We start from the raw sequence: 26,256 nt of genomic DNA, 5'->3' as shown, positions 1-26,256 counted from the left end.
AAATAAGCATTTTCAACTTTTTAAATAAATTAAAAATTATTAATATAAAGATTATGTCCATGATAACGTTATTATGATGACATACATTTTTTTTTTGGTTGATTTTTTGTGATACTATAACAACATCAATTGAATCCATACAGAGAAATATCAATGAAAATATCGACAACAAAAATTTAATGTTTTTCACCCATACCAACTCGCCACAATGAACAGTTCTTGCTCGAATAATGAAACAAAGCTCTTAGAGACCCACTATTGAAGGAAATCCATTTTCTGATTCAGATATCACAAGAGTTAAATGAAAAAAGGAAACATGGAGGGGGGGAGAGAACAAGTAAGAGATTTTGATACAGAAATTATGGCATTAGAAGCACAAAGTTGAAGCAAAGAAAGAAAGAACATATGACAATCATTTTTGTAGGGTGTTGATTATCCCAAGGTTTTTTTTTTTTTTTGTGAATCTCAATCTCAAAGTTGGGAATAAATATAATGAAAAAGAGGGCAGAAACATAAATTAGATCAAAAAGGAAATTGACGAGAGAAGTTACATACAATGGCTAAGTGCAGAGCTTGAAAAGAAGCAACCACCAGCAACCCAAGCGAATGCGAATCGACGCGAAGCGAAGCACACAAGTGAAGAGAAGTGAAGTGAAGACTAATTTGCTGCTATGGACAGAACAGGACAGGACATGACACAATAATAATACAATCACAAGCCAAATCCCTTCAGTTCTTTCTTAATCCCAAAATAATTCCAGAAAGAAATCTCTTACCATTTTCGTATTTCCAAAATGGTGTATGCGCTGCCTTCCCTTCCCCCCTTCCTTTAGATTCTGCTGCTTGATGACTGCTCCATTTCTACACCTTCTTCCACCAAGGTCTTGTGCTGCTGCTGCTCATCATGTTCTTCTTCGATCACTGCCTCTTCGTCCGACTGGTTCTCGGTTTCGCTTGCCTCAGCTGTCTCAACTCCATCCTCTTCCTGGCTAAGAGAGGCCAATGCCTCATTTGTTGCATCCAACGAAGCAATTTTCTCTTCGTCTACCGATCTTGAGCATGCAGTCTTTTCCGTGGTTGCATCAGACGGTGCCTGTTTTTCCTCTTTCTTTCCATTTGTAGATGCAGTCTTCTCCGCACTTTTCACCTTGGATGCAGAGGATTTTCCTGCACTTGCCACAGCACCAGATGCTATCATAGTTTTCTCAGAAGGCAGTCTAGGAAGAGACCTGCGTTTTGGCTTCTCTGGACGGGCAGGAGAAACCCCCTTGGAGGAATTGTTATTCAGGGATGCCTTCTCGTCAAGACTTAAGCGACCTGATCGAACATCGCCACCATCATTACTTGAAGAGTCTGCCAGGGTGGCTGAGCCCTTCTTTCGGCCAAGCTTGGGAGATTTGGCTCTTGTAGGTGGTATCTGCATCAAAATATATTAGCTAAAAATGTGCTGGTGCCAACTTAAGATCAACTTAATTAATCAATAACAGAATGAGATTTTTGACAATGAGGGAGAATTCATTAGCAAGGGACCAAAATAACTAAGAAGTGTACTTCTAAACCACTATGCTACGGTAAACCTTCACGAATTCCAGGAAACTATAATGATATCATCTAAAATTGTCACCCCCTAAGAATCTCGGTCACGTGACATGCAGGTGATGACAGATAGCAGGTAAAAGACCTACCGGGTCCCAACACCATAGTAGAAATTATTATATGAAAGAAGGAAAATTTACCCAATGTCTTCTTGAGTCGTACTCAAAATCCAGACTGGGCAGAAAAAATACGAGAAGATTGTGTACTTCCACAAGTTCATGAGAAGACCAATAAATTTTAAAACCAATATTAATTAATTACAAATTCAATCTCCATTTCAGATGCAACATGTTACCTTTTTCAATTCTGCTTTGGGAGGAGGTGGTTCCTGATAAAAGCTCGGCATGGGAGTTGCTTTAAAGTTCAAACTTTTTCTGAGCATTTTAATCTCAGCCTCTTGAGTTTCCTGCAACAGAGGAACTTTTTTCATAATATGAATCGAATGTTTAACAGATTGAAATGATAATGGAGACAGCAAGATACCTTGGACTTAGCCTGCAAAGTGCTCTTTTCTACTTCCTTAGCATGTATCTTTTCCTCAAGTTTGGAATAGAACTGCCTCACATTGTATAAAATAAAGGTAAAAATTTGAACACAGAAACAGCTGGAGAAGAGGACCAGTAAAATAACAATAGAGTGCATGGAAATGAATATAAAAACAGACCTCTTTTCTTTTCTCAGCACGCTCATTGCATCTAAAACTAAAACCATAGTTAGGAAGTCTCCCAACCCTATGTGGTTTTTCTTCCCCTGCTCTTGGACTTCTATCAACAATTCAAGGATAAACTCTTGGATCCAACAAAGAACAACAAATAAATAATGTGAAACGATGTCTAAATATTACCACAATTTCATTTCGGGTAAATCTATCTGTATGGTAAATAAGAAACGAAGGATACAAAGAAGATTCTGATTCTCCTTCTGATTTACTAGGATGACCTTTCTTCAAAGGTTTCAGGTTCGTATTCTCCCTGTATAAAACAGTCACAGCTTATCACTTTTAGTAATTTAGTGGAAAGTTAAAACTTTCTCCGTTCATATTGTACACAAAACTAGATCTCAGATTAGATATAAAGCGAATAAAATATTTAAACCAACCAAGAAAAGATAATAAAATCATAAAAGCAAGCAGAACTTACTTGGAGCCTTCCCCATCAGACTTCTCAGGCTGCTGCTGCTGCTGCTTGAAACAGATGGAAAGAATATGAAAAGAGAATCATCAATCAGAAGAAGAGATAATCAAAACTACTACAACAAGCTCGCAGGGAAGAGGGGGGTGGGAGGGTGGAATTCCATGGTATTTCTGAGGCAAGAAGCCAGTATGCAGAAAAGATTACCTTTGGAATTTGAGCTTGCCTGTCATTGAATGATCTACTCTTGCTAGGCTGTTTCGAGTGTGGATGTGATGTACCTGAACCATTTAAAAGAGCAGCAGTCTGTTCTGCATCTTTTCCATCTTTATTCTTATTCACCCCAGTCGAAGAAATGTGTTTAGGGCCTGATGACTTTTCATTCTTGCTCTTGGTTTGACCCTTCTCTGATTTTACTTGCTTGGGAGGATCAACATAATTTTCTTCTCCTTCCTGAAAAGAGTTCAAACAAGGAAAAAATTACACCTGTTAAGAGTCAAATAAGATATACTACTTAATCTAAAAGGTCAGATGAAATGAATTCGGTTGCCTTAGAAAGGGTTGATATATTATTTTCTGCCGGAAAATTTGATCCCTCCATGAGTTCCCTAGTAGTCGATTCATTAGTTGCGCTACCACTCAACTTGAGAGAATTTTCCATATTTTCTTGCTCCATTGTAGCCCCTGCATCTTCGTTAATGCCCTCGCTCACAATAACTTTAGGAACAATATCCTCTGAAGAGTCAGACACATGCTCATGAAACCCATTTTGAAGGGTCAGTTTGAGTCCCTCAGCAGGTACAAGGATTTCTGATTCCATCATTTGGTGTAAACTACAACAGATAGCAGAAAACAAGCCCCTTAGCATATAGAAGAAGAAAGAGATAATACAAGTCATCACGTAGAATTCTCAATCATAATCATTACGAATGGAAATATTTCCTGATATATTCACCATTACATAAATTAGAATGACGTTGTGATAAACAGTTTTATAATACATAAGAGAATTCTCAATTACACAAGTTCTTGCTACTCATCAGGTTGATGCCATACATTTACATTAAGCTTACAGAAATTATCAGTTGAAAGACAAACCTAAAAGAGCATTCACCCATTTCATAGTTTCCATAATTTATATGACAACCAAATAGCATATCTGAATAAAAAGAATTTAATAGCCGCAAGTTAGTTCCAAAATAGTTTAAAGAACAACACAATTACACATATCTAGAACCAGGACACGTGGTAAATGATGGTCTGAAAACTGTCAACCCTTTTTTCCCCAAAAAAATCGAACAAAGACTTCGGCAATGATTTAAATAATTTTCCGTCGACTTCGTCATTCAACCAATAAACGGGATATTAATAAGCCGCCCTTACTCGTCAATCAATCACATTACAGAAAATCTGTTACTAAACAACCAAACGAAATCCAAGAAATCCAACCATCCTCACACTAATAACCTCCGATTGCAGATTGAGGCACACATGCCAAAATCAGAATTCCACCATTCTCATATTATTATCCAGATTCAAGCATATATTTCGAATGAAAAACACCATTCCGAGTCGATCTATTCGTACAGGAAGCATGCGGCGTATTAATCCATCGAAAAATAAAGCACAAAATTAAAATACATCTACTAGTTTTCCGCTAGGCCGCAGGAAAAAGAGGAAAGAAAGCGCAAGAAACAGACGCTAAGCTTTCCCCTCCCAAACACAAACACAGAAAAAGCATAAGATTCATCGCCACCACCATCAACATCAACCATTCCATCTCCCTCTCCCTCTCCACAGCAAGCAAAAAAACACCAGAAAAAATTATTAAAAAAAAAACACTGATACACTCACTCACCTCGAGAACCGTGCAAAGGATCAGAACTTCATGAAAAAACAAGACCGTATACCCTTGGATTCGAGGCGCGAAGCAGGCGAAAGGATCTGGAGAGGCGGAAGGCGGAAAAGATAATGCCGGAGCAGAGATCCACGGATCCGAAACAAGATCTAGCGATTCAAGCAATGGAAGAAGAAATTGGGGGAGCTTGAAGATGAATTGAAATGGAGAAAAGAGAGGGAATAGCGAAAATCTCAGAAGCGGGGAGTGGAGAGGGCAGCATTCAAATCCATTTCCAGGTCAAGTTCGCACTCTATCAGAGAGAAAGGGCGTGAAGAATACACAGAATTTTAATGGAAAATTTTATTTATTTATTTATTTGTTAAATTATTTATGGGGTATAAAAAAAATTAGAGATTGGGAAAAAAACCAAAAATAAATTAATTATATACGGTTAAAAAAAGGGAAGATATTTACGGTTACACGATTTTACAGGAAAAATGTTCACACGGTTAATTAACCGACGGGCCCAGCCCACACTTCTCCCCCATCCAATCATCCCAAAACTGAATTTCTGTTTTTTCTTTCTTTTTTTTGTTAAATTAAAATTTTAAATTTTCGTTATGGTCCCTGAATTTTTAGTTTATTTCATCTTGATCTATGAATTTTAAAAAAATAATCATATTAGATCGTGAACTTTCGTTATGCATTTATTAGGCAAGGAACTTTAAAAAGTAATCATTTTGATTATTGCTATTATTTTGATAAGTTAATGTTTGTTTGTATATATATAAAGATTTAAATATAAATTTCAGAAGTAGAGATTAAAATGAAATAAATCTACAAATTTAAGGGTTGAAATAAAAATTATAAAAATTGGGGACCAAACTAGTATAACCTTGAAATTTTAAGGACGTAAATGAGATTTAAACCTTAAATAAATATTGTTTTTAGACATTTTAGTCTAAATCCTAGATTTAGGATCATGTGTTGGCTTGCTACCAACCTTTTTTTTTTTCAGTTTTCTTAAAATATATTTTAGATCTTTTTGACTAAATTTAGAAAACAAAAGACAAAAGTTTCAAAACTACAATTTTATTTTCATTTTTTTAGATTTTAAAAACAACATTTTTAGATGGGATTTTAAAAAGATTTAACAATGGAAAATAAAGAAATTTTCAACTCGTTTTATTTTAGTACACATCTAGATCAACGTCTTGTGAATAGACTATCAAATAGTTCCTAATCATAATCATCGTAGAATGATTACATGAGATAGTATGATCTTAGTTTTGTTGTGAGTTAAATACATCTCAAGATTAAAGTTATACGAACATTTTTTTGTATCGATACTTATGATGAAATGATGATAATTTTTCACTGGTTGTTTTATAGAATCTATCTTTATTTATTGAAAACTAAGTGGCTTATCATATTATGAAATATCGATAAAAATTTTAAAATTTTAAAATAAACAAACAAAATTGTATATTTATATATTGAAATGTGTCATTCAATTTTAAAATTTTTATAAGGTTTACAATCACCCCATCTTCCCTGCTACCCTATTTTTAGGAAAATGGAGTACTCATACATTATTGAGATTTATTGCAATTAAATGGAAATAGACATGTTTCTAGAAAATGGACAGCAAATAAAACCGATTAAAAGTGAATAATAATTAATTGTGTTATTGGCTGAATTTTACCTTCCCAATCTGTTGGTTGTTTAAAATATTTTTCTTCGACTTTAAAACAATGATTGATCTTACATTAATGATGTTTTAATGGTTTCCATTTATTTATTTATTATTATTATTTTGTAGTATTAGGAGACAAAAGTTTCCAAAAATAGGAAAAAAGTTGACCAAGCAAATTAATTTCAAACCATCTATTATTTAAAAGAAAAAAAAAGTTGTAAACCACTATTAATCAATTAGTTTAACTATGGTAATTGACATCTACTCGGTTCTCTTGACAGAGATTTGAACCCTAATATCCCCAATTTATTCTACTAAGAAAAATAGTTTAGGTCTTTTTCAAAATAAAATAAAAAAATTAATTAATTTAGATCATTCACATTTGATATCACGTCATGTTAGAAAATTTTCGATTTGAGCATGTTTTAAATTAATTAAATATAATATGTAATTTTTTTCCCTCCATCTTCTTGTTTGTAATATAATATTTTAAGATTTTTAAAAATTTGAAATAATTCAAAATAATTTACAAGGTTAAGTTATTGTTTATGATTTACAAAAGAATGTTACATGATAAGTTAGCAAAATAATGGGAATGTTCATAAATGGGCTAGTTTTAGTGACATCATATAGTTACGTTTTACATCTCACATTATTTATGGTTATCTTTTTACTTGTCTTAAAATGAAATAAAAAATAGAACATTAATTATACTTCTAAATTATATCATTATGTTCATCTAAAATCATTAATGTCGAGTTGAGTCTTGACTTGAAGTAAAAAAAAAATAATAAAAAAAATTGAGTCTTGATTAATCTCAAACTGCAAAATTTCAAAAGCTAAGAGGTTGTTCGAGAACTGTATTCATGACCTCTTTGGTAACGTTATCCGCTATTGTTTTTTTGTCTTTCGTTTTCAATTTTTGAGAATCATGAGTGTTCTTGTAATTGTTTTTGTTTCTCGTTTCTCATTTTTCTAAAATTATCTATACATTTTAGAAACCAATAGAAGTATTGTTTTACCATTTTTTAATTTGTAAAATGCATAATAAAAATACAACATAAAAAATTTGAATGATTAATTTTAAAAGTTAGAATACATATTAAACATTTGTTTAATATAAAATTGTAAATGAGAGAGGAGAAACAATAAATAAATAAAAGAAAAAAAACATGAATGTTGCGACGCATAATGATTTTAATTTTTTAGAACAAAAGTTTCATACGAGTTTGGTTTTTTTTAGTGTATTTTCATAAATGATTTTTTTAAAGAAAATGAATATTGTTATTCTTTTCAAAATTATAAATTTAGTAATTTCAAAATAACTCATTCCATCACAATTTCAAAAATATAGTTATGAATTTAAAAACAAAAAATTTCCAAACAAAAGACCGTGCTTTAAACTACATCAGTTTACACGTAATATTGTTGTTTTCAAATTCCAAAAATAACAAAAGTATTTTAGTTCTCCCAGAAATACTAATATAATCACTTCTTTTTTATAGTACTAATACAATATAATCAAATTAAACATCGTTATTTCAAGTATTCTATATATTACATACATCCCACGTTAAATTAATAGAAAATAAATAAATAAGTAATGGGCGGCGGCGGCGATGGTGGAAGCGAGCGGGAGCGGGGGTTATGCCGGCGGCGTCTGACAACAACCGCTACATTTTGTATTTCTTTAAATGCCCCCACCGCATTCCTCGTTCAACCTTCACATCTGAGGTCAATTTGGTCAAACCACTTTCCCCCGCCTCGCAATTAAAACCACCTCTTGTCCCGCCGGCGGTCGTCGTGGATTTTTGTATTTTCCGTTTGAATTTGAATTCGTAATTCAAAAAATATATATATATATATATATATTTCTTTTTTTAGGAGGTCATTGTCAATGGAAATTCAAATTTAATGGATAAAATATTTCGACCATGGACCCAGAGTCTATTAGTTAAAATAATATATTATCATGATTATTTATTCAAACTATTATATAAAAAGAAGTTTTTGGTTAAAATCTTATTTTGTACTAAACCATTCATATTCATTCTATCTTTATATTTATTTTTATTTGTTTGTTTGAAAATAAATTACGAACATGAAATTAATGCCAAAAACCAAGTTAATGTTTTGTGTAAAGTTCAGGAATTCAAATAAAATATTTAAAAACACATTTAAAAATTTAGATATCCAAGATATCCAATGTTATGAGTTGTTCAAGTTTTGTTGAGTTGTAATAGGAATTGAGGATGATTAAAAGAGACGAAATTAATTGGATTGGAATGTAATTAAAGCCTAATTACCTACTTTGAAAGAAGCTCCTCGATCCTTTTAAGCCAAGTTGGCTTCCTAGTTCACAAATTACCTTTTTATCCTTACACACGTTTTTCTTTTCTTCAACATTTATTTGCCCTTTTGGTAAAATTAGTTCAATAGCTATTAGATTCATGCCTAGGGTTTAAATTTTAAGGTTAAAATCTTTGAAAAGAAGAAATTAAAGGTTAATTACATGCTTAGCTCCTCTGTTTTAATTTTTTTTTTCTCTGTTTGAGTTCAAGAATGTCTCTGTTATGAGTGGTAGGTTTGAATTTATGCATTATTAATTGTTTTTTTAATAGTCTAAATATATGTTTTAGTTATTATTGTTTAAAATTTTTAATTGTGTACCATACATTTTCACAATTTTCAGTTATAGAATATTGGTTGATGAAGGTTAAAATTGATTGATGATAAGTATGCCTAACATAATAGTTAGTGAATTGGCAAAAAAATTAGAAAAGAAATTAAGCTATCTAAAAGAAGATAAATTCAAAGCTTCTACCAATTTAGAGGAGAAATTGAAAAAAATTTAACTTTTAAGCCAGCTCATTTTACCAAGATAAATTTATCATCAATCAACTATAACATCGATGAACATAAAGGATTATGTAAAATGTTAAGAATGCAAGAAGTCCATTTGATTTTTGTTTCGCATTCGCCCTCCCGTGCACCCGCCTTAAGTGGGGCCAATCCCACGGCTAAAATAGTCGCGCCAGAAGTCGCGCAGTAGCTTCCTGTGGAGTTTCTTGCGTATCATCAGGTCCGTTCGGTTGGAACGGCAAATTCACCTTTTTGAGGCTCGGGTCGAAGAGCTAAAGTAAAAGGCCGCCGAGCTCGTGAATCGTCGTTCCATTCTTGGAGAGTCATTTGAACCAATAAACCTGGTTAATAAACTAAAATTTTTAAACAACAAAAAGTACTTTTAAAACTAAAATTTTAAAATTTACCAATAAATGAAAATTAAACTAAAATAAAATTACTTAAATTTATTTTAATAATTTGACTTAACAAAAATAAATAAATTAACAACAATGAATTATTTTAAATTAATTAATATAAATTAATTATAAGAAGTTAATTTTGATTAATTTTAATGCTTTATAATTGCATAAAATTATTAAAAATAATCACACGACCAAACATAAATATTATTTATTTATATGGAAATTAAACATCATTTATTTCCATGAAAATTCGATAATATTCTCAAACATTTAATTCCAAAGTATACGTTATAGATATATAGGCAGCGTTTTTAATATAATATTAGCAAAATGGGTAGAAGAAGGAAGAAGTTTGAATTTTCATTTTGGGGGAAACAAATGGGGAATAGGATGGTCAGTGAGCGGGACAATCTTATCCCCATCCGGAACTAGGATAAGGATAGCGGGAGCCGGAGTCCAAATAATCCCCGGCAAGGCACGTGACCGAGTGGAGAGAAACACGTGAGCGCTTTCAGCTGCTGGGTGGCACCACGCGACACCGGCGCGTGCAACCCGACCGCTGCATGTTCCGTTCTCTCTCTTTCTCCTTCTTACACTCTACTTCTCTTCCCCTTAAGAAGACATTCCAACCAATTTTTCATTTTGTGGGCCCCACTTCCACTCCACCCAATCATTTCCTCCCACGTGGCACTCTATTGCCACGCTGGACCCTGCCACCTGGGTCCCCAATTTTTCTATGTTTTCCTTTTCTATATTCCTAATTATATAGTTACGTAAAATATCACGTTCGTAGTCCATTTGAAAACCGGACACCTGAACTACTTGAGGGTGTGAGTAAGGGTTTACACTCGAACTTGCATTTGCCTCGTTTATTTTTTATGCCAGAGATTTATGTATAGGTTTCAACAATATTCCAAACCCATTTCTTAACTTAAAATATCAAACTCATGTCCTAATTAACATGATCAGCTCAACGGTAAGTAGCACTTGTCTCTAACTTGGAGTCGAATTCTCTTGTACTAAAAAAGAAAAATAAAAAAACTCATGCCCCAAATGCCTCCGTGCCATAAATAAATTTGAACATAATTGAAGGTCAAAGATTTGAATTCTTACCTGCGACCTCGAACACTTGCCCACATTAATGAATAAATAATCAAAACATGTGCATATGTTGTTCTGGTAAACAATTTAAAAATGATGGTAATAATAAGCGCATCAAAAGAGTTCATTCAGACCAAAGAATTACAATAATTTAGAAAAAAGAAAGTGACAAACTGAATCACAGTCCAAAAGTCAAAGAACAGCACGTAAATTACATTTTTCCCCCCTCAAAGATTGAACCTTTTGGAATGAGGATAAGATTCTTGGAATTACACTGGATAGAAGAACAGAAGAATGAGGATATAAAGGGAAAAATGAAAAAAAAAAGTGGGGTTTTCAAGGACTGGCCCATGAGCTCACATTTTTGGACACACATCATTGTTCGAAACCCTTTATTCCAAATGCTTCTTGTCTACATTTTTACATTTTCTGCCCACACATTCATGGTTTTCCCTCCCAATCTATCACTTCATTTTCTACCCAAAATTTTCTTCTCTCTTTTGCCTTTTCATACCATATTAAAGGGTGAAAGACGACGACGACGACAATGACAATAACGACAACAACAATGACAACGATATGAAAGAAAAGGCAGATCATGATGATGCAGTTTTGGAGTTTTACATCACAAGTTTGCAGAAAGTTGTTCTGTTCCACTGTTCATTTTGTTAAGCAGCACAAAAAAAAAAGGCACAGAAGAAGCTATCTCAGAACATATTTTCCATCCAAAAATGACCACTCTTAATGTACATAACAAAGCAAACAAAACTGTTCATTTCTAGTATTTCAAAAAAATGTGAGGAACAGAAGCCAATGTACAAGAAAATGGTGTTGTGCAGGAAGTATAAGAGAACTCATCTGTGGAATGAATTCCTATCCCGGAATCCTTTCGAGAGTTGTTGTCATCTTGGCCCAGAGAGCTTGACCGCAGAAAGATAGGCGTCACTGTTGCAATCGGATGGCCCGGAGGAGGTTCCTCCCTCGCTGATCGATTTGAAGAAACTCGAAAAGAGGCGAGAACCGAGCGGGGAGGAAGTTGGTGGCGGAGGAACGGCGCAGAGGCCTTCGAGCATTTGGACTACTCTAGTCATTGGTGGCCTGAGGTGCATATCTTCTTGTATGCACCACAGTGCAACTTTAATGGCAGTAAAAACTCTCTCGTCACCTTCATTTATGATCAGATTTGAGTCTAGGATGTTTTCAAGCCTTCCTTCTTCCAACATTTTGAATGCATAGGCTGGGAAGTGGGATTTTTCGGAAGTTTCTGTCGAGTCGAAGCTTTTTCTTCCCCCGATTATCTCAAGCAACACCATCCCGTAGCTATACACATCGCTCTTCTCTGATATGGCGTAGTTGGTGATCCACTCTGGGGCAAGATACCCTCTGGTTCCTCTTAGAGTCGTAAAAACATGGCTTTGCTCTCGTGTCATTAGCTTTGCTAGACCGAAATCCGATACCTTTGCGAGGAACTTGTCATCGAGAAGCACATTTTCGGGTTTGATGTCGCAGTGAATGATCTTTACATCACAATCTTCATGGAGGTAAGCTAGTCCTTTAGCTGTTCCTAGTGCAATATTGAATCTTGTATTCCAATCCAACAAAAAGTCTTCTTTGTTCTTCCTAAAAATCCATTTATCCAAAGATCCATTTCCCATGTACTCATAAGCAAGAAGCTTGTGTGTTCCTTCAGCACAATAGCCCTTTAGCCTGACCAAGTGAACATGATGGATGCTCCCAATTATGCTCACTTCGGCTCGAAACTCCTTCTTGCCCTGACCAATTGCTTCCAATTTCTTCACGGCAATTCGAGTTCCATCAGGTAGAACTCCTTGATATACTGAGCCGAATCCCCCTTGACCAAGTTTCATAGAGAAATTATTGGTTGCTGTTTGAAGATCGTTGTAGCTGTACCGAACGGGCGCCCCGGTCAAACCATCCAAGAAGTTATCGTCCTCGGAAGTCACATAAGGAGTTCCTGGAGGCTTCTTCCTTTTCCTGTAGTAACAAAATGCCAAATAAACTAGACCAAAAATGACGAGCACAGTAAAAACTACAATAACCGCAACAATATGAGAGTTCATTCCACCATTTTTGCTCCCACCATTGTTATCACCACTGCCTCCGTTGCTCAAGACCTTGATGTATGAAACAAAGTCAGAGCCCTCATTGGAGTTTTGAAAGCCACCTACATTGTCCAGCAAGAAACAGTTCCCCATTCGGCTTTCGAAGAACAATGCACGGCAAGAACAGTCACTCATGCAAGAGTTTTTGCAACCATTTACATCAGTCTTTGAAGTGGATGGAAGGAACCCGAGTGCGAAATATTTGAGCCCAGTCCCTGCACTTACAAGCTCTATACTCCCATTTGATTGATCACAAGGAGAGACAATCGAAGGCTGGCAATTCGGACTTGTGCTAAGGACCGAAGGGCATTGGCATCGATTCCCACTGTAACATATAAAATACGGGCCACACGGCTCCGGTGTGCTACAAGAGTCTTCCGGTATCCTAGTACGTGAAGCCACACCAGAATCTTGAAGATTATAAAAGGAAATGAAGCCATCATCTCCTAAAACCGCTATCCAAGTAGCGTTTTCATCGGTATTGCTCGAGAAGATGAATTGCCAGAGCAACACATTGCTTTGATCATAGAATCTCCAAGAGTTTGCGCCAAGAGTTGCCAAAGAGACCGTCCCACCGTCTTTATTAATGGTTTTACGGTTCTCCTTAGCCATAGACCAGTAAGGCTGCGGGGGTTGGAAGCCAGCTGAAAGAGTCATATCACCAGACTTCATTTCAAGGTAACAGCTCAAATTGTTGTTACTAGGATCACTCACAAGTCTCATTCCTTCAACAAAATCCTGTCCTGATAAAAGAGTGTCAGTAGGATGGCTAAAACTCTGCCAAACTACGCCCCCGTCGCTCTCGTTCACCCGTAAAACCAAATTTCCCGAGTTCTCCAACTCTAGAGCAGAAACCCCTTTGTCACTGGAATTTGTAGACCAAACCACAACATTGCCTTTCTTTAACACAGCATTCCCCTTCTCATCAAATGTAAACTTATCAGAATTTGCAACAGGGGAGCCCCTATTTGCAGACCAAACTACTTTCAAACTTCCTGTGTGGATGACAGCCAGCAAAAACATTGTCACATCTTGGGTTGTCACAAACCCAAATCCAAAGTTGGAATTATTGGACAAAAGAAACAAGCCATTGTTATCAATCCAGTTCATTTGAGAGCCTTCAAATCCTGGAGAGACTTTGCCAAAACTTCTAGTGCTGGCAAGACATACTTCACATTGAATCAAAATGGACAGAAATAACCAAGACAATAAGCAGATGAAACTGAAACCACAAAAATTTGAATCTCCCATGGCTTTTTCTCAGAATCAAACTCCAACCCAGTTGGGAAAATCAGTCAGGGAAGAAGAAAAGAAAACAAAATCAATCTTCTCAATATCATATTACAAGAGCACCAAAAATCCCCAAATTCAGTCTACTCTGCATACTCGTGGGGTAAAAGAAGAGGATAATATTTTAAAGCCTGATTAAAGAAATTAAATCCAACCCCAGTTTCCATTGGACCTCAGCAACAATGGGTATTGATTGATACCAAGAGAAAGCAACCAGAAGAACACTGAGCTCCAATGGCGACTGGTCAAATTAATGCTTGGGGAAGAAGAAAACAGAGGCAATAATGAAACTTATCTCTGAAGAATCGTGCAAAAGGACCAAAACCCAAGAATCTAGAGGAGAAGCAGATGAGGTTCTGAGCAAACGGTGGAACAATTCCGACGAGACGAGGAACAAGAGGCCTGTCGCTGCCTTCTCTTCTATGGTGGTCGGAAAAATGGCAGGAGAAAAAAATGAAGTTTGTTGAGGAGTTGGAATTTTGTTTATGTCTGTTTCTTCTATGTTAATTTTTTTCCACAGCTAAGAAGAAAAAGATGAGCAAAGCGTTCATACAAGGGTTCATCGGCAATAATATTTTACGCTTTTGCTTCCCTTTCTAATTCTCTCTCTCTTGCGACTTGTGAGATCCCAAAAGATGAAGATCAAAAACCCTCTTACATTATAATGAAAATTTGTTGGGATCATAAATTAGTTGTCAATTTCTGAATTTCTAGATGATGATGATGATTTGTATTTAAACCTTTGGTGCTACAATCCAAAGTGATGACGTTTTTTGATCATGAACTTGCTAAAAGATTGGGCTACTTCAGTTATATGGTATGATTTATGGGAAGTTCTGTGATATTCGGTGTTTGGCAAGTTTAAATTCATTTCAAAGTATTTGAAATTTCGCTACGTCTTGAAGGATAACTTGTCATGATTCTTCCATTCGAACGGAATTTAGTGGATAAGATATCTATTACTATTGATAGTTCGATCTCCCACTGAAACCGTTGAATTTCATAAATATAAGATGAAAATTGTCATGATTTAGACATTACTTGACAATCTTTAGTCATATTTGACTTTTTGTAGGTAAGATTTGAGAATAAAAATAGTCTTTATACGCACAAAAGAGTGAAATGTTATAAAATCTCACGTCACGACGTCACGTGCTTGAATTCATGTCCAGACGTGAATTTGTGTTGTTTTTCAAAAAATGAGAGGATATCTCCAGAAAAGGTTATAGATCCTAACCCAAAATTATGTTTCCTCTATTGAATTGAAAATTTTGAAATTGTAAGGACCTTTTTGCAATTTTATGGTTGATTTTGATGAAGTTATTTTTGCAATCATCCCAAAGGAAATGAAAATTTTCAATTGGGATAATGTAATTAAATGCAAGTTTGTAACATAAAAGATAGTAGTGGGGGAGGTGATAGTTCTTGGCATATTTTTTCTTATCTAATAAAAAATAATGCAAATTTTATTTATAACATAGAAAAATATTGATGCCCACATGCTACAATCTTGGTTGTTGGTTGGCTCCAAGTTACAATCCTTCAACTAAGTACAATTTCTCTATTATTTTATTTGACCAAGTTGAGATTCTTAAGTGCACAATTGAAAATTTTCATGTTCTTTCTTCCACATGTAAAGAATTTTCAATTTGAAAAGGCCAAAGGCAAAAGGGCAAAATCCCTTAAAGGATTTTTTCCAACCATAGCAATGGGATAAAATTTAATTCAAGCTTTTGAGGTATTTCTTTCATTTTTCATTCTACCATTGGACAATTATATTATATTCCTCGAAATCATAGTCATCATCCCTCTTCATATTGACTACTAATAATTTGACAGCATTTTTTTCTTTTTATTTTGTATTTCTCTTTTAGTTGTTAAAAATTTAGTGATTGCCAGTAAAAATTGGTATTAACTGATTAATATTCAAATACTATTATGCCTATAATTGATAAAATGACCCATTTAATAAAATTAAGAGAATGAGAAAAAGAAAAATAAAATAAAAGTTAAAGCAATCAAATGAAAAATAGAAGCAAAAGGACAAATGTCTCATAAACTTAGAAAGCAAGCATGTGATAGTTTTGAAAGCTAAGTAATGTTGTCTTCCTTGTGCTTTGTATAGATATTATATGTCAAATTGCATGGGAATACCAAAAAGAAAGCATACCAAAATAATATTTTCTAATATATATATATATATAAAAAATTGAGAAGAGAAAAAAGTGATTAATATTTTCACCCACAATTGATTTATAAAAATGGCCTTTAATTTGGTTTGAAAAATGAGCCAAAAGGAAGTACAAAAGTCATATACTTTTAGACTTGGAAAGGGTGTCCATGCCATGACTTTGGCTTTTGTGCTTCAAAGATGGGAATAGTCTTTGGAGAAAACAACAATCAATCAACTTTCCTATAAAATTATTCCTATGTTTCAAACCAATGAAAAAAAAAAAGTTATAATACAATTGGTTTCAAACTTTTGGCTATGCACCTATTGGTGTTTCGGTCACTTGTCCCAATCTTGAATTTATAAAAATGTCGATGGCAATACAGATCAAAAAATCGACACCATGAATAGATTACAAAAACTATATGCCTGTGAGAATTTTCTGAAGTATCAAAGAAAATAAGGAAGATCATTATCCTTGATTGCGAGCGTTTGGACCCGCTTGCATAAATTCTCAACTAATTTTACCGGATGATTTTACTATATTTGATTGTTGGGGACAATACAAAAAAAATTAATTTTTAGATAAGTGACCATTATGGAGTTTGAAGATTTATATTGAGATTTGGCTTTCCTTATTTACGTGCATTGCATCTGAATTGGCGAAAAAGAGGTTGGCTTTACTGAAGAAGAAGGCTCATTTGGATCAATGAGCCAATCAATAATAGTTTTATTCATCTCTCAGCAAATAACCATTACCTTTGTAATAATTATAGACATCATATCGATTGTGTTATGCGCAGATTGGTAGCAATAAGTCTCTATATTGGATAGAAAATAATATACAATTGACTTGATAAGTTAATTATGAATGTGATCAATGAGCTTCATGATATGATATTTTATTTTAATGGTAACATGCGTGGCATCCATTGAAGTGCATAATGGTAATTAGGAAGAAAATGAAATTTGTGATATTATATTTTGTTTTAATGGCGTAGGAGAATGAAAGTGTGAATTTGAATCTCTTTTTGGTTGAAAAATTTCATGAATATACTCTTTGGATTTTTGTTATTTATTATTAATGCTGGAGATTTGTAGTCCATCAAATTTGAGTTAGAATATTGTCTCTTTTAAATATCAAAATATAAATACCATAGCTGCATATGGCTACACGACATATTTATTAATTTTGTAATATAAAACAAGCTGCTGTGGCATTTAAAAAAGAAAGAAAAAAATTTCATTAAATCCAACTTTACACCAATTTAAATAAAATTAATAAAAAAAAAGAATTTACTTTAACACAAAAATTTCAACCAGAAAATTCTTATTATTATTTGAATAAAAATAATACTCAATGACCTGTTGATCCGAATCCAACAACTGTCACAATTCCCCGCCCCTTGTATTAATTTTTTTTTGTTTACAATTTGTTTTTGTAATAATTTATGAACTAAGTCCCAATTTGTTAAAATCATGTTGGGCTTGGGCCACTTGAGGACAGTGAAAGATGGGCCTGCCTTCAAATAATTGGCCCAGTAAACGTGGTCGAAATACAGCAACCCGGCACTAGAATTTTTTTTCAATATATATATTATATATTATACCTTTTACGATTATTATTATTATTTAAATATTTAGCCATCAAGTTGCTCGTAAGGATAAAATTGACATAATCATTGTGTTTGCCGCTGGATTCTTGTACTTGTACACGAAACAATAGTTTAAAAAGTCAAATTTGTATTAAAAAATTCATCAACTATTGACCGTCGAAGTTACCAAAACATTTAATTTCAATGGCAAGTCATTCCAAATAAAATAAACAATATATGTTGGCAAGAAACAGATAAATCAATACCATTTCATCGAGCAAACTTGAGTATAATTTAACTGGGTAAGTAACTTATTTTCGACTAAAAGATCATGAGTTCAAATATTCATCCATTTTACTTTAAAAAAAGAAAAAAAAACAATTCGGCCGAGATAGAGATGCCAGGTCAGCAAATTTTGAGCCATATTTCTAATAAATTACTAATTAATTCCTAAAGCTAATCAGACAACCAATTACAGCAAGGAATATGACTTACAAAATAATGCATGAGTTCAGAGAATCTTGTTCCTTTGATTTGAAAATCCAATTCAGAGAACAAGTGGCAATTGATTAGAATATCATTTGTCCTTATAACTGGGAAGAAAGGACCAAAACCTTGAAGCTACAACAAATCTGTTGAATTACATGTTTAGTCTCCAACATTATTGCTCTGTTTTATTAAGTCTTCAAATTTTTCGTGCCAAATAAATTTCCTAAACTTTCAATTATGCATTTAATAGAACTTGAACATTCCTACAAATCAATAATCTATTATACACAAAATATAATATTCAAGTTCTTATTAAATACAAAATTGAAAGTTTAAGAATTGATCAAGAAGACAGGAATACAAAGAGCTATTTGTCACAATTTGACACAATTTCTGAAAGTTCAGTAGTACTAAGATTTACATTACATGAAGCTTTTAACAATAATGACAAAAGAATGAAAGTTCATGAAATTTCAAGCCGTTTGAAGTAGAAACAACAAAATGGAAAAGGAAAAAAAAATGTGTGAAAGTTTAAGAATCCAAGACTAAGATGTGCATTTTCAAGAAGGAATGTGCGGATACTTGAACTGGAGTAGGAAGTATGAGTCTTCCATTATCAAAACCCAGAAAACAATATCAGCTGTCCAGAGTCAAACAAAAGTTCCCACACCATTTTTCTCGCACAAATAGCAGAGGAAACAAAAATTATATCACTTAGACAAAGAAATAAAACTACTAATACAGCATGGACACAGTATATATGATGTAAAAGGTAAGTGTAGATATCATTGAGGAATGTAGTAATACCCGCCCATTCCGTTTGCTGGAGGCATCCCGTACGGCATTGGAGCCATCATTCCCGCTGTGTAGTAACCTGGGGGGTTACTGATTTTGTTCAAACTGCTCTGCCCCTGCATCCCATCTCTTGAGTACTGCTGCCATACCTGCTGCTCCTGCACCAGCAGTTGCTGTTTCTTCTCCATCTCCACCATTTGCACGTATGAAGGCGGTGGAATGGTTAACGATGCGGCGAAAGGATCCTGATTCACTGCCTGAACAGTTCCATCTGGAGCTGGAAGAGCCAGTACAGGAGTTTTGCTGTTTCCAGGGCCGGGCAATGCTACACTGCTAGCGCTTCCACCACTCAGTTGGGCAGTGCTCGTGTGCTGCCTGACCATTCCTTGATCATACATGCCATTTAGCAATAACGGGTCGAGACCGCCACCAAGTGCTGCTTTCTGCCTTGATAAATTGCTCGCTGTCTCCACCAAAGCCAACTCCCAATCGGCTTTTCCAGGTTCAGCAGCCGGGGTCTGCCAGGCAGAGGTTACTTCGGGCTGTCCATCTGAAGGGAAAGCTTCCCAGGATCCGTTCGCGCCATTAGCTGCTGGGCCAGCAAACAAAGCCAGGGCTAGTTTGTTACCTTGGTCATCTGCACTGACTGCATCATCTCTCAGATTCACCAAATCTTCTGAGACTTGTTGTTGAGGTTTGGGTGCAGGCTCGGGCTCGGGCGGAGGTGGAGGAGTATAATTTTCAGGTGGAGGCAGAGCTTTTATTTCATTCATATCAGGCACTGGCTCTTCCTCTTGAGCCACGGGCGGAGGAGGCTCCCTCTCCGGACTCTTTGGCTTCTTCCCTCTTTCCCTAAGGAACTCCTCCAATGTCTCCAATAGCTTGCTGGTAATTCTCTGCACCTCTGGATACTCAGAGGACCTAGCAACGCCTGTATCTTTACACCAATTATACAATGAAATCAGCTCGTCAATCTGCTTGGCCGCACTACCATACGCATCAAATGCCTTCATACAGTCAGAATACTCCATATCAAAGAATTTGTCAAGCAAAACAGCCAAAACCTCGCAAATATCTGCATACAACTGAAAACTCTCCCTCACTAGAGGGTACAAAGCATACAAAATCATCCTACTATTCTTCGCCAAACCCGTCGGTCGGCACGACAAAAATCTGTCCAACAGTCTCTGCAAATGTCCCATCTTCCCGAAAATTCTCTCGGTCGCCATTTCTCTCAACGGGGTCACAGGTCCTCTGTTATTTCGCCCCTGCCCCTGCCCTGCCCCTCCCTCCCCACAGATTCCCCCACATCCCCGTAAGATCTCGACCTCCTCATCTCACCATAATTTCCATACTCTCTCTCGCCCCTGTACTCACCATAACCATTATCATATGGCCTCGGCGGAGGAGATCTGAAGTCATCTCTTCCTTCAAATCTGTCATCTCCGCGGGAATTTCCCCTTGTACTACCACCCTTTTTCTCAAACAACATCAATTCCAGCCGTTGGTCCAAGTAGAATGCATAAGTTCGAACGAAAGCCGAGTGATCCCACGAGCTCGAATGAGCTTCATCCTTAAAGTCGGACATATTCAATAGCCTCGTGCCCCTTCTAGTGGCATACAAGATTTCCTCCTGAAACACCGGGTCTCCTTCATTCAACAACCTGTGCACAAGTATGAGTGCCTTGAGCGCCACTATCCAGTCCCTCGTCTTGGCCAGACGCTTCGAAATCGCCGACACACACGCACTCACATAACCACGCGAATACGATGTCAGATTCAAAATCTCCCTGATGTACTTCTCGCTGGCTGGATCATCATCGTGGCTCGTAGCCTTCACGATCGCTACCTCAAGGTCCGGCGCCATATTGCTCGCAACCTTCGCAATTCCAATACTCGTCTGGTCCTTCACGGCTCCGATCGCCTTCCGGATCGTACTAGGCGCCATCTCTACCGTCTCACTACAATCCTCACCAAACTCCCCGCTCCCTTCCCAACTCGATCCTTCTAGTTCACCGAACACTCCACAGCTAAAACACAAGTTATATATCAATTCAAATCATTAACCAGCAAAAATCAAATCAACGCAGTACAGATCAAGAAAATCACAAAAACCATCAAGCTTACCCGCAGCGCACGCTGAAGATCCCGGATCTGCAACGAAGGCTCTCAGATCAGCGCGACGGCGGCGAATTGCCGGAGCTTCTGGAGGAAAAAGCTACAAAATGGAGCTGAAATGCAATGAGATCAAAGAGAAAGAAGAAGAAAACGAAAAAGCGACGGCAGAAGCAGCAGTATAGATTCTGTAGCGATGTTATCGGCGGAGATTATTCGACTTGGAAATCGGTGTTTTGGTTTTGGTTTTGGTTTTGGTTTTGGGAGAGAAGCGAGTGGAAACGGGTGGATCTAGGTGGGAGGAGTTGGAGAGCAGCGGCAGCGATCATGGCCGTCGATTTTCGATCGCAGATCTGAAATAATAAATTCGAATTTTTGATATATTAATAATTTTATTTGTAAAATGAAAAAGGAGAGACATTTTTTGGAAGGTGGAGGGGGCGTGTCGGAAGGAAAGCATAATCGGCGCGTAGGACTGCGTACGGTTTACGGTATAATACGGGCCGGCCGTAATTTTATTTTTATTTCTTTTTTCTTTTTTTCCTTTTACCGCGGACCTGCTACGCTTTGGTCAACCGGTCATTTTTATTTGACTGACTGACAATTTTGTTTTCTTTCAAAAAAATAAAATAAATTTAAACTTGACGAAGTTTACTCAATTAGTTTTTTTCGTGGGAAAAACCTAAATTTCAAAATAACTCAACACAAGTTCATTATGACTACCTGCGACTCCATTCGTTTATCTGTAGATGTGAACCATCGAGCAAATATCAATTTTTTCTTCTATAAAGATTGCTTCGTCAACCAATCAGATAGTTTCATCCAGATTTGCTTGAATTCGATTAAGGAATCCAATGACCTTAAGAGAGTCTGATTCCAAATACATCGGATTGTTTCAAATACTCAATAACCTTTAAAATTTAAATCTTTACACATGACCATCATTTCTTGACTTTGAATCTCCTTAAGATCAATATCATAATTTCTTAATCAATTGAATTATGTTTAGGTCGGTGAGTGATTCAATTGGTACTTCGAGAGTTGAACTACTAGGAATGTACATATCACATCAAATCGATGTACTGATTTGAAAAAAAACGTAAAAATTGACAATGAATAATACTTTTGAAAAAATCAAATCATACCAATCCATAGACTTTCAAAATTTATTCAAACCAATCCGAGAAGATATTTTTCAATTTTATATTTCTAAAAGTCGAGTCAACGAAAGAGTATAGTTCAAGTATACGAGTTGATTCAATTACGTTAGATTTTTTTTTCCTCACACCTATTTTGGATGCACTGGTGATTAATGCACCATTTAGCAGTTATTCCATTTTTAACTCTCTGTTTTTTCTTGGCAGTTTAATAGTTTGTAAGTATTATATTTTCTGTTTTGAAAAATATTTTGAAACTTTTTGGCAAATTTTCTGTTTTTTACGACTGTTTTTGGCTTTTCCACTTATCTCTGACCATGGAAGGGAAGATCTTGTGTGGCCTTACCGGGCACCGACATCTCCATTTGATTAATATTTTATTGAGCGGGGCAGTAAATAAAATGGATCTAACTCCTTAATCAAGTACATATTGATATTTCCTTTTCAAGGAAAAAAAAAGTACATATTGATTTTTGAAAATGTTATAAAAATCCAATAAAATTGATATTTATTAAATACTATTTTGGTCAATGTACTGTTTATTTTGGGCTCATGAATTTTTATTATTGTCAAAATCACTCTACTCTCCATTATAGGTAAATTAAAATTTTGATTTTAAGAAATTTTTAAATCACATTAAATTGGTTCTTAAAGTATTACGTGATTTTAGCAAATTAATTATACTTAAATTTTTTTTTCAAAATCACTCGTAGGACCGTTTACTCCAAACCACACCATTAATGCTTTTCAACTTTAATTCATTTTACTCAACTTTTTGAAACTTTCATTTTTTTTATGTTCTTTTAAATAGTATCACTTCAGTGTCTTCATTCTTATATTTATCTCATTTAATTTCGATCAAAAAATTTTAGCATGAGATTTTCCTTATTAAATTTGTTGAAATGTTGTCATAGGATTAACTGTTTTCCATTGTGTCTAAATTTTGAGTTAGATCTTTGCGAATATAGATCACAAACCGATATTTTGCAATTATATTAGAATACTCAAATATTATTTAAACTTAACTTCTTTATCCAGTAAATTAAACAATTGCATGTGAGTTTAAATTCTATTGTACGTTGGGGGAACAAATAAAATTGGAAGATGTTTTTTCTTACCCCTATGTTTAGATAAGGGTCAATTTTAACACTAAATAAAAACAAATCTTATATAGTTTATTGCATAATGAGATAAATAATTAAAATTTTGTTCACATATTAAACCAACCAATAAACCACACAAAATCTCAAATGGAACATAATTCAATAGTAATTGACATATATATTTAACCAAGAGATTGTGAGTTCGATACCTCACCCCACATGTTGTACTAAAAAAATAAACCACACAAAATTTAGTTAAAAATTTTAAATCACTTATAAAAATGAATAATAGAAATGTCCAACCCAACTATAAAAATGTACAATTACAACAAAATAAATCAAGTAGGTGAAAAAAGTGCACAAATAGAACAAAACGACTAAAAAATCAATATTCACAAAAAAAAAAAACCTCATTTACATGGTCACTCACAAATCTTAAAAAATATAAAATTTTATCTAAACATGGTAAATTTTAATTTATTTTTAACATCGCACCGTGTTTGACTAACAATAGAGTGTCATTGGAGTTGCAAGATATGCAAACAAAGTTCTACATTAATTAAAGAGAGTGTCTATGATATATAGATAAAGACAATTATTCGACACTTTTTTTATTTGTTTTTCTTATCCATTCCATTGCCTTCATATATGAACATAGTTGGGTTGATAATATTTGATTTAAATATTATCTTGGTCTTTCCACTTTTTACTTTTTTTATTCATTTTGATTGGTTTACTTTCCAAACATTCAATTTAGTATTTATATTTTTTAGTCAAATGGTTCCATACGTCCATTCTTATAATTTTAAAAGTGACCATTTTTTTTATGATTGTTTACAAAACTTCGTACACAATGGAAACAATTTAATACAAAGTTATTGCTGCATTTTAAAAAGTTTATTGAATCTAGTTTCATGTTAAAATAATGATCGAAAAATAAGATTAAAAAAAAAAGAAAGAAAAAACAATGATATTCAATCGTTCGAGATTCTACGACAAAAGTGTAGTTAGTTAGTTGAAGAAAGTGAGACGAAGGTAATGAAAGGAAGCAGATGTTATGGATCCTTGACATTCTCCTTGCTCGTTAATGTTCTTTTACAGAATAATGTTTAGATACTTATCAATCTAACATCCATTTTCTTTATGGATCACTATTAACTTTTGCTAATTAATATGGAGAAATGCATAAAATAAAATTTTATCTTTTTACGTTATTTTTTAAAAAGAGCTATCAAATTTTTAGTTGAAATCGGCTCGTCTTTTTCGACTGTCCGTGCCCAGAAGATTTAGAGAGAAACGAGCGGTGAGTTGGAGAGTAAAGTTTGGACAGTGGATTCAATCTATGTTCCCTTTCCCTCTCTCTTTAAAATCATTTTTTAGGTATAATATAGATGTGTTTAATCTAATAAATCAATATATTCTTTAAAAAGTTCATAAATTGAAAATATGCGACGAATAGCTCAATTATAATTTAAATTTCTTTACTACTTTTATAAAGTTTATTTGTTAAATTGCGAAAAACAACTAGAAATTGTCATAGCCTATTCATAGTAAATATTTAAAATTTTAGAGTAATTTCAATTTGCCATCCAGCTAAATTCAACCATAATTTATTCTTTAAACATAAAATTTTCATATTTTAATATTACAGATATTTATTATGTATCAAAATTTTTTAAATAAAAAAATGTGAGATTTTCATATTAAACAGAAAAAAAGGGGGAAACTAAACTAGATAAGGCCTTTCCAATGGATCAGACCCAAAATGGGTTTTAATGAGATTTACATGCAAAGGTTATAATGAATGAAGTGTTCAAATTTAGCATTTGTTTAGATAACGTTATCATTTTTTGTTTTTATTTTTTATTTTTTATTTTTTATTTTTTAATAAATAAAAATATAGTTGTATGACCTCTAACATCCCTAATGCAAGAATGATACAACCAGATTTTCATTTATGTTGGAACAAATTGGAAATGTAAACAAGAAACGAGCAACAATAAACTAAACTTGTTTTTGTTGTTTCCAAAATTTTTCTATACAATTTTGAGAATGTGTATAAAAAAATGAGAAATGAAAAACATAAATAGTTTGTCAAATACTTAAACTTTTGAATAAAATTAGACACGATAAACAAGAAATGATAATGTTACCCAACGGACTCTTAGTCATTACGATAAATTTCCATTTATTGTTCCCTCTCATCTTCCTTCTCCTTTCTTTTTCTTTGTTATCACTTTTTCACAAGAAAGCTTCAAAAAGATGAGATCCTCTCTTTGATGGTTGGATAACAATATTTTCCTCCACAATGGAAGGTTGTCGATTTTTCTCTACTTCTTTATTTATTTTTTCAACACATAACAAACAACTTTACAAGGTAGTTTTTAGGGGCAAAAATTTTCAAAATAAGTTGTTTTTTCTTTTTCCAAATTTTATTGATTTTGTCACACAATTTCTATTTTTATTTTATTTTAAAATAAACATTGTCAATCAATTATTTGGACAAGCTAAATGGTAATGGTATTTCCATGCAATATGGACAATGATGAGAATTACAAAGGTTTCATAAAAAAATTGAAAGCATTGACCAAATAATCAAACTAAATAGGTTTAATCTTTTTTTTTTTCATTTAAAAATAAAATAAAACGAGAAATCGAGTTAGGGACCTATAGAGGGATTATATGTCTCGACCGTCAATTTAGAGTATTATCATATAAAGCAATATATAAGATTAAACCTGATTCCATCACTCTAATAACAAATACGGTAGCTAACCTAAGCATAGTCCA

At 34.2% G+C, this 26,256-nt stretch overlaps 2 protein-coding genes and 1 pseudogene across 6 annotated transcripts; all 3 read right to left on the bottom strand.

The window, feature by feature from the left end:
- Positions 1-490: 490 nt before the first annotated feature.
- Positions 491-4,920, bottom strand: LOC111006712 (TPX2 (targeting protein for Xklp2) protein family). Of its 5 annotated transcripts, none has more exons than XR_002600889.2 (10): positions 4,585-4,920; positions 3,277-3,559; positions 2,934-3,179; positions 2,736-2,779; positions 2,496-2,567; positions 2,261-2,360; positions 2,080-2,151; positions 1,892-2,002; positions 777-1,417; positions 491-669 (listed from the first exon to the last, which is right to left on the bottom strand). XR_002600889.2 is itself a non-coding variant. In XM_022278787.2 (9 exons), exons 2-9 carry the CDS (start codon positions 3,547-3,549, stop codon positions 830-832), a joined length of 1,506 nt encoding a protein of 501 aa, XP_022134479.1. In that variant the 5' UTR covers positions 3,550-3,559; positions 4,585-4,920; the 3' UTR covers positions 491-829. The 5 variants fall into 5 exon arrangements, 3 of the variants coding, with proteins under 3 accessions (XP_022134479.1, XP_022134495.1, XP_022134503.1); XR_002600888.2 differs by having other exon boundaries at positions 491-666; XM_022278787.2 differs by having other exon boundaries at positions 491-1,417.
- A 6,412-nt stretch (positions 4,921-11,332) lies between these two features.
- Positions 11,333-14,744, bottom strand: LOC111012069 (G-type lectin S-receptor-like serine/threonine-protein kinase SD2-5 pseudogene; annotated as a pseudogene).
- Positions 14,745-18,884: 4,140 nt separating this feature from the next.
- On the bottom strand, positions 18,885-21,566 carry LOC111012292 (putative clathrin assembly protein At4g32285). The gene is given in 3 exon segments (XM_022286384.2): positions 18,885-20,374; positions 20,377-21,121; positions 21,219-21,566. Coding segments are annotated over 2 exon segments (1,956 nt in total). The 5' UTR covers positions 21,040-21,121; positions 21,219-21,566; the 3' UTR covers positions 18,885-19,081.
- Positions 21,567-26,256: the final 4,690 nt, after the last annotated feature.

Source organism: Momordica charantia (assembly GCF_013281855.1).
Source record: "Momordica charantia cultivar OHB3-1 chromosome 11 unlocalized genomic scaffold, Mcharantia_2.0 BLBB01000011.1, whole genome shotgun sequence".
In the NCBI taxonomy this organism is placed as follows: Eukaryota; Viridiplantae; Streptophyta; class Magnoliopsida; order Cucurbitales; family Cucurbitaceae; genus Momordica; species Momordica charantia.
Note: the sequence above shows the minus strand (reverse complement) of the source record. Positions and strands in the feature narration are given on the sequence as shown.

What these genes read in the sequence shown, in the direction of transcription:
- LOC111006712 (XM_022278787.2), bottom strand. Translation starts at nt 3,549, where the DNA reads ATGATGGAATCAGAAATCCTTGTACCTGCTGAGGGACTCAAACTGACC. An exon ending in GTGCTGAGAAAAGAAAAGAG is followed by an intron (nt 2,152 to 2,260) that starts GTCTGTTTTTAT and finishes AATGTGAGGCAG; the next exon opens with TTCTATTCCAAACTTGAGGA. An exon ending in CTTTGCAGGCTAAGTCCAAG is followed by an intron (nt 2,003 to 2,079) that starts GTATCTTGCTGT and finishes CCTCTGTTGCAG; the next exon opens with GAAACTCAAGAGGCTGAGAT.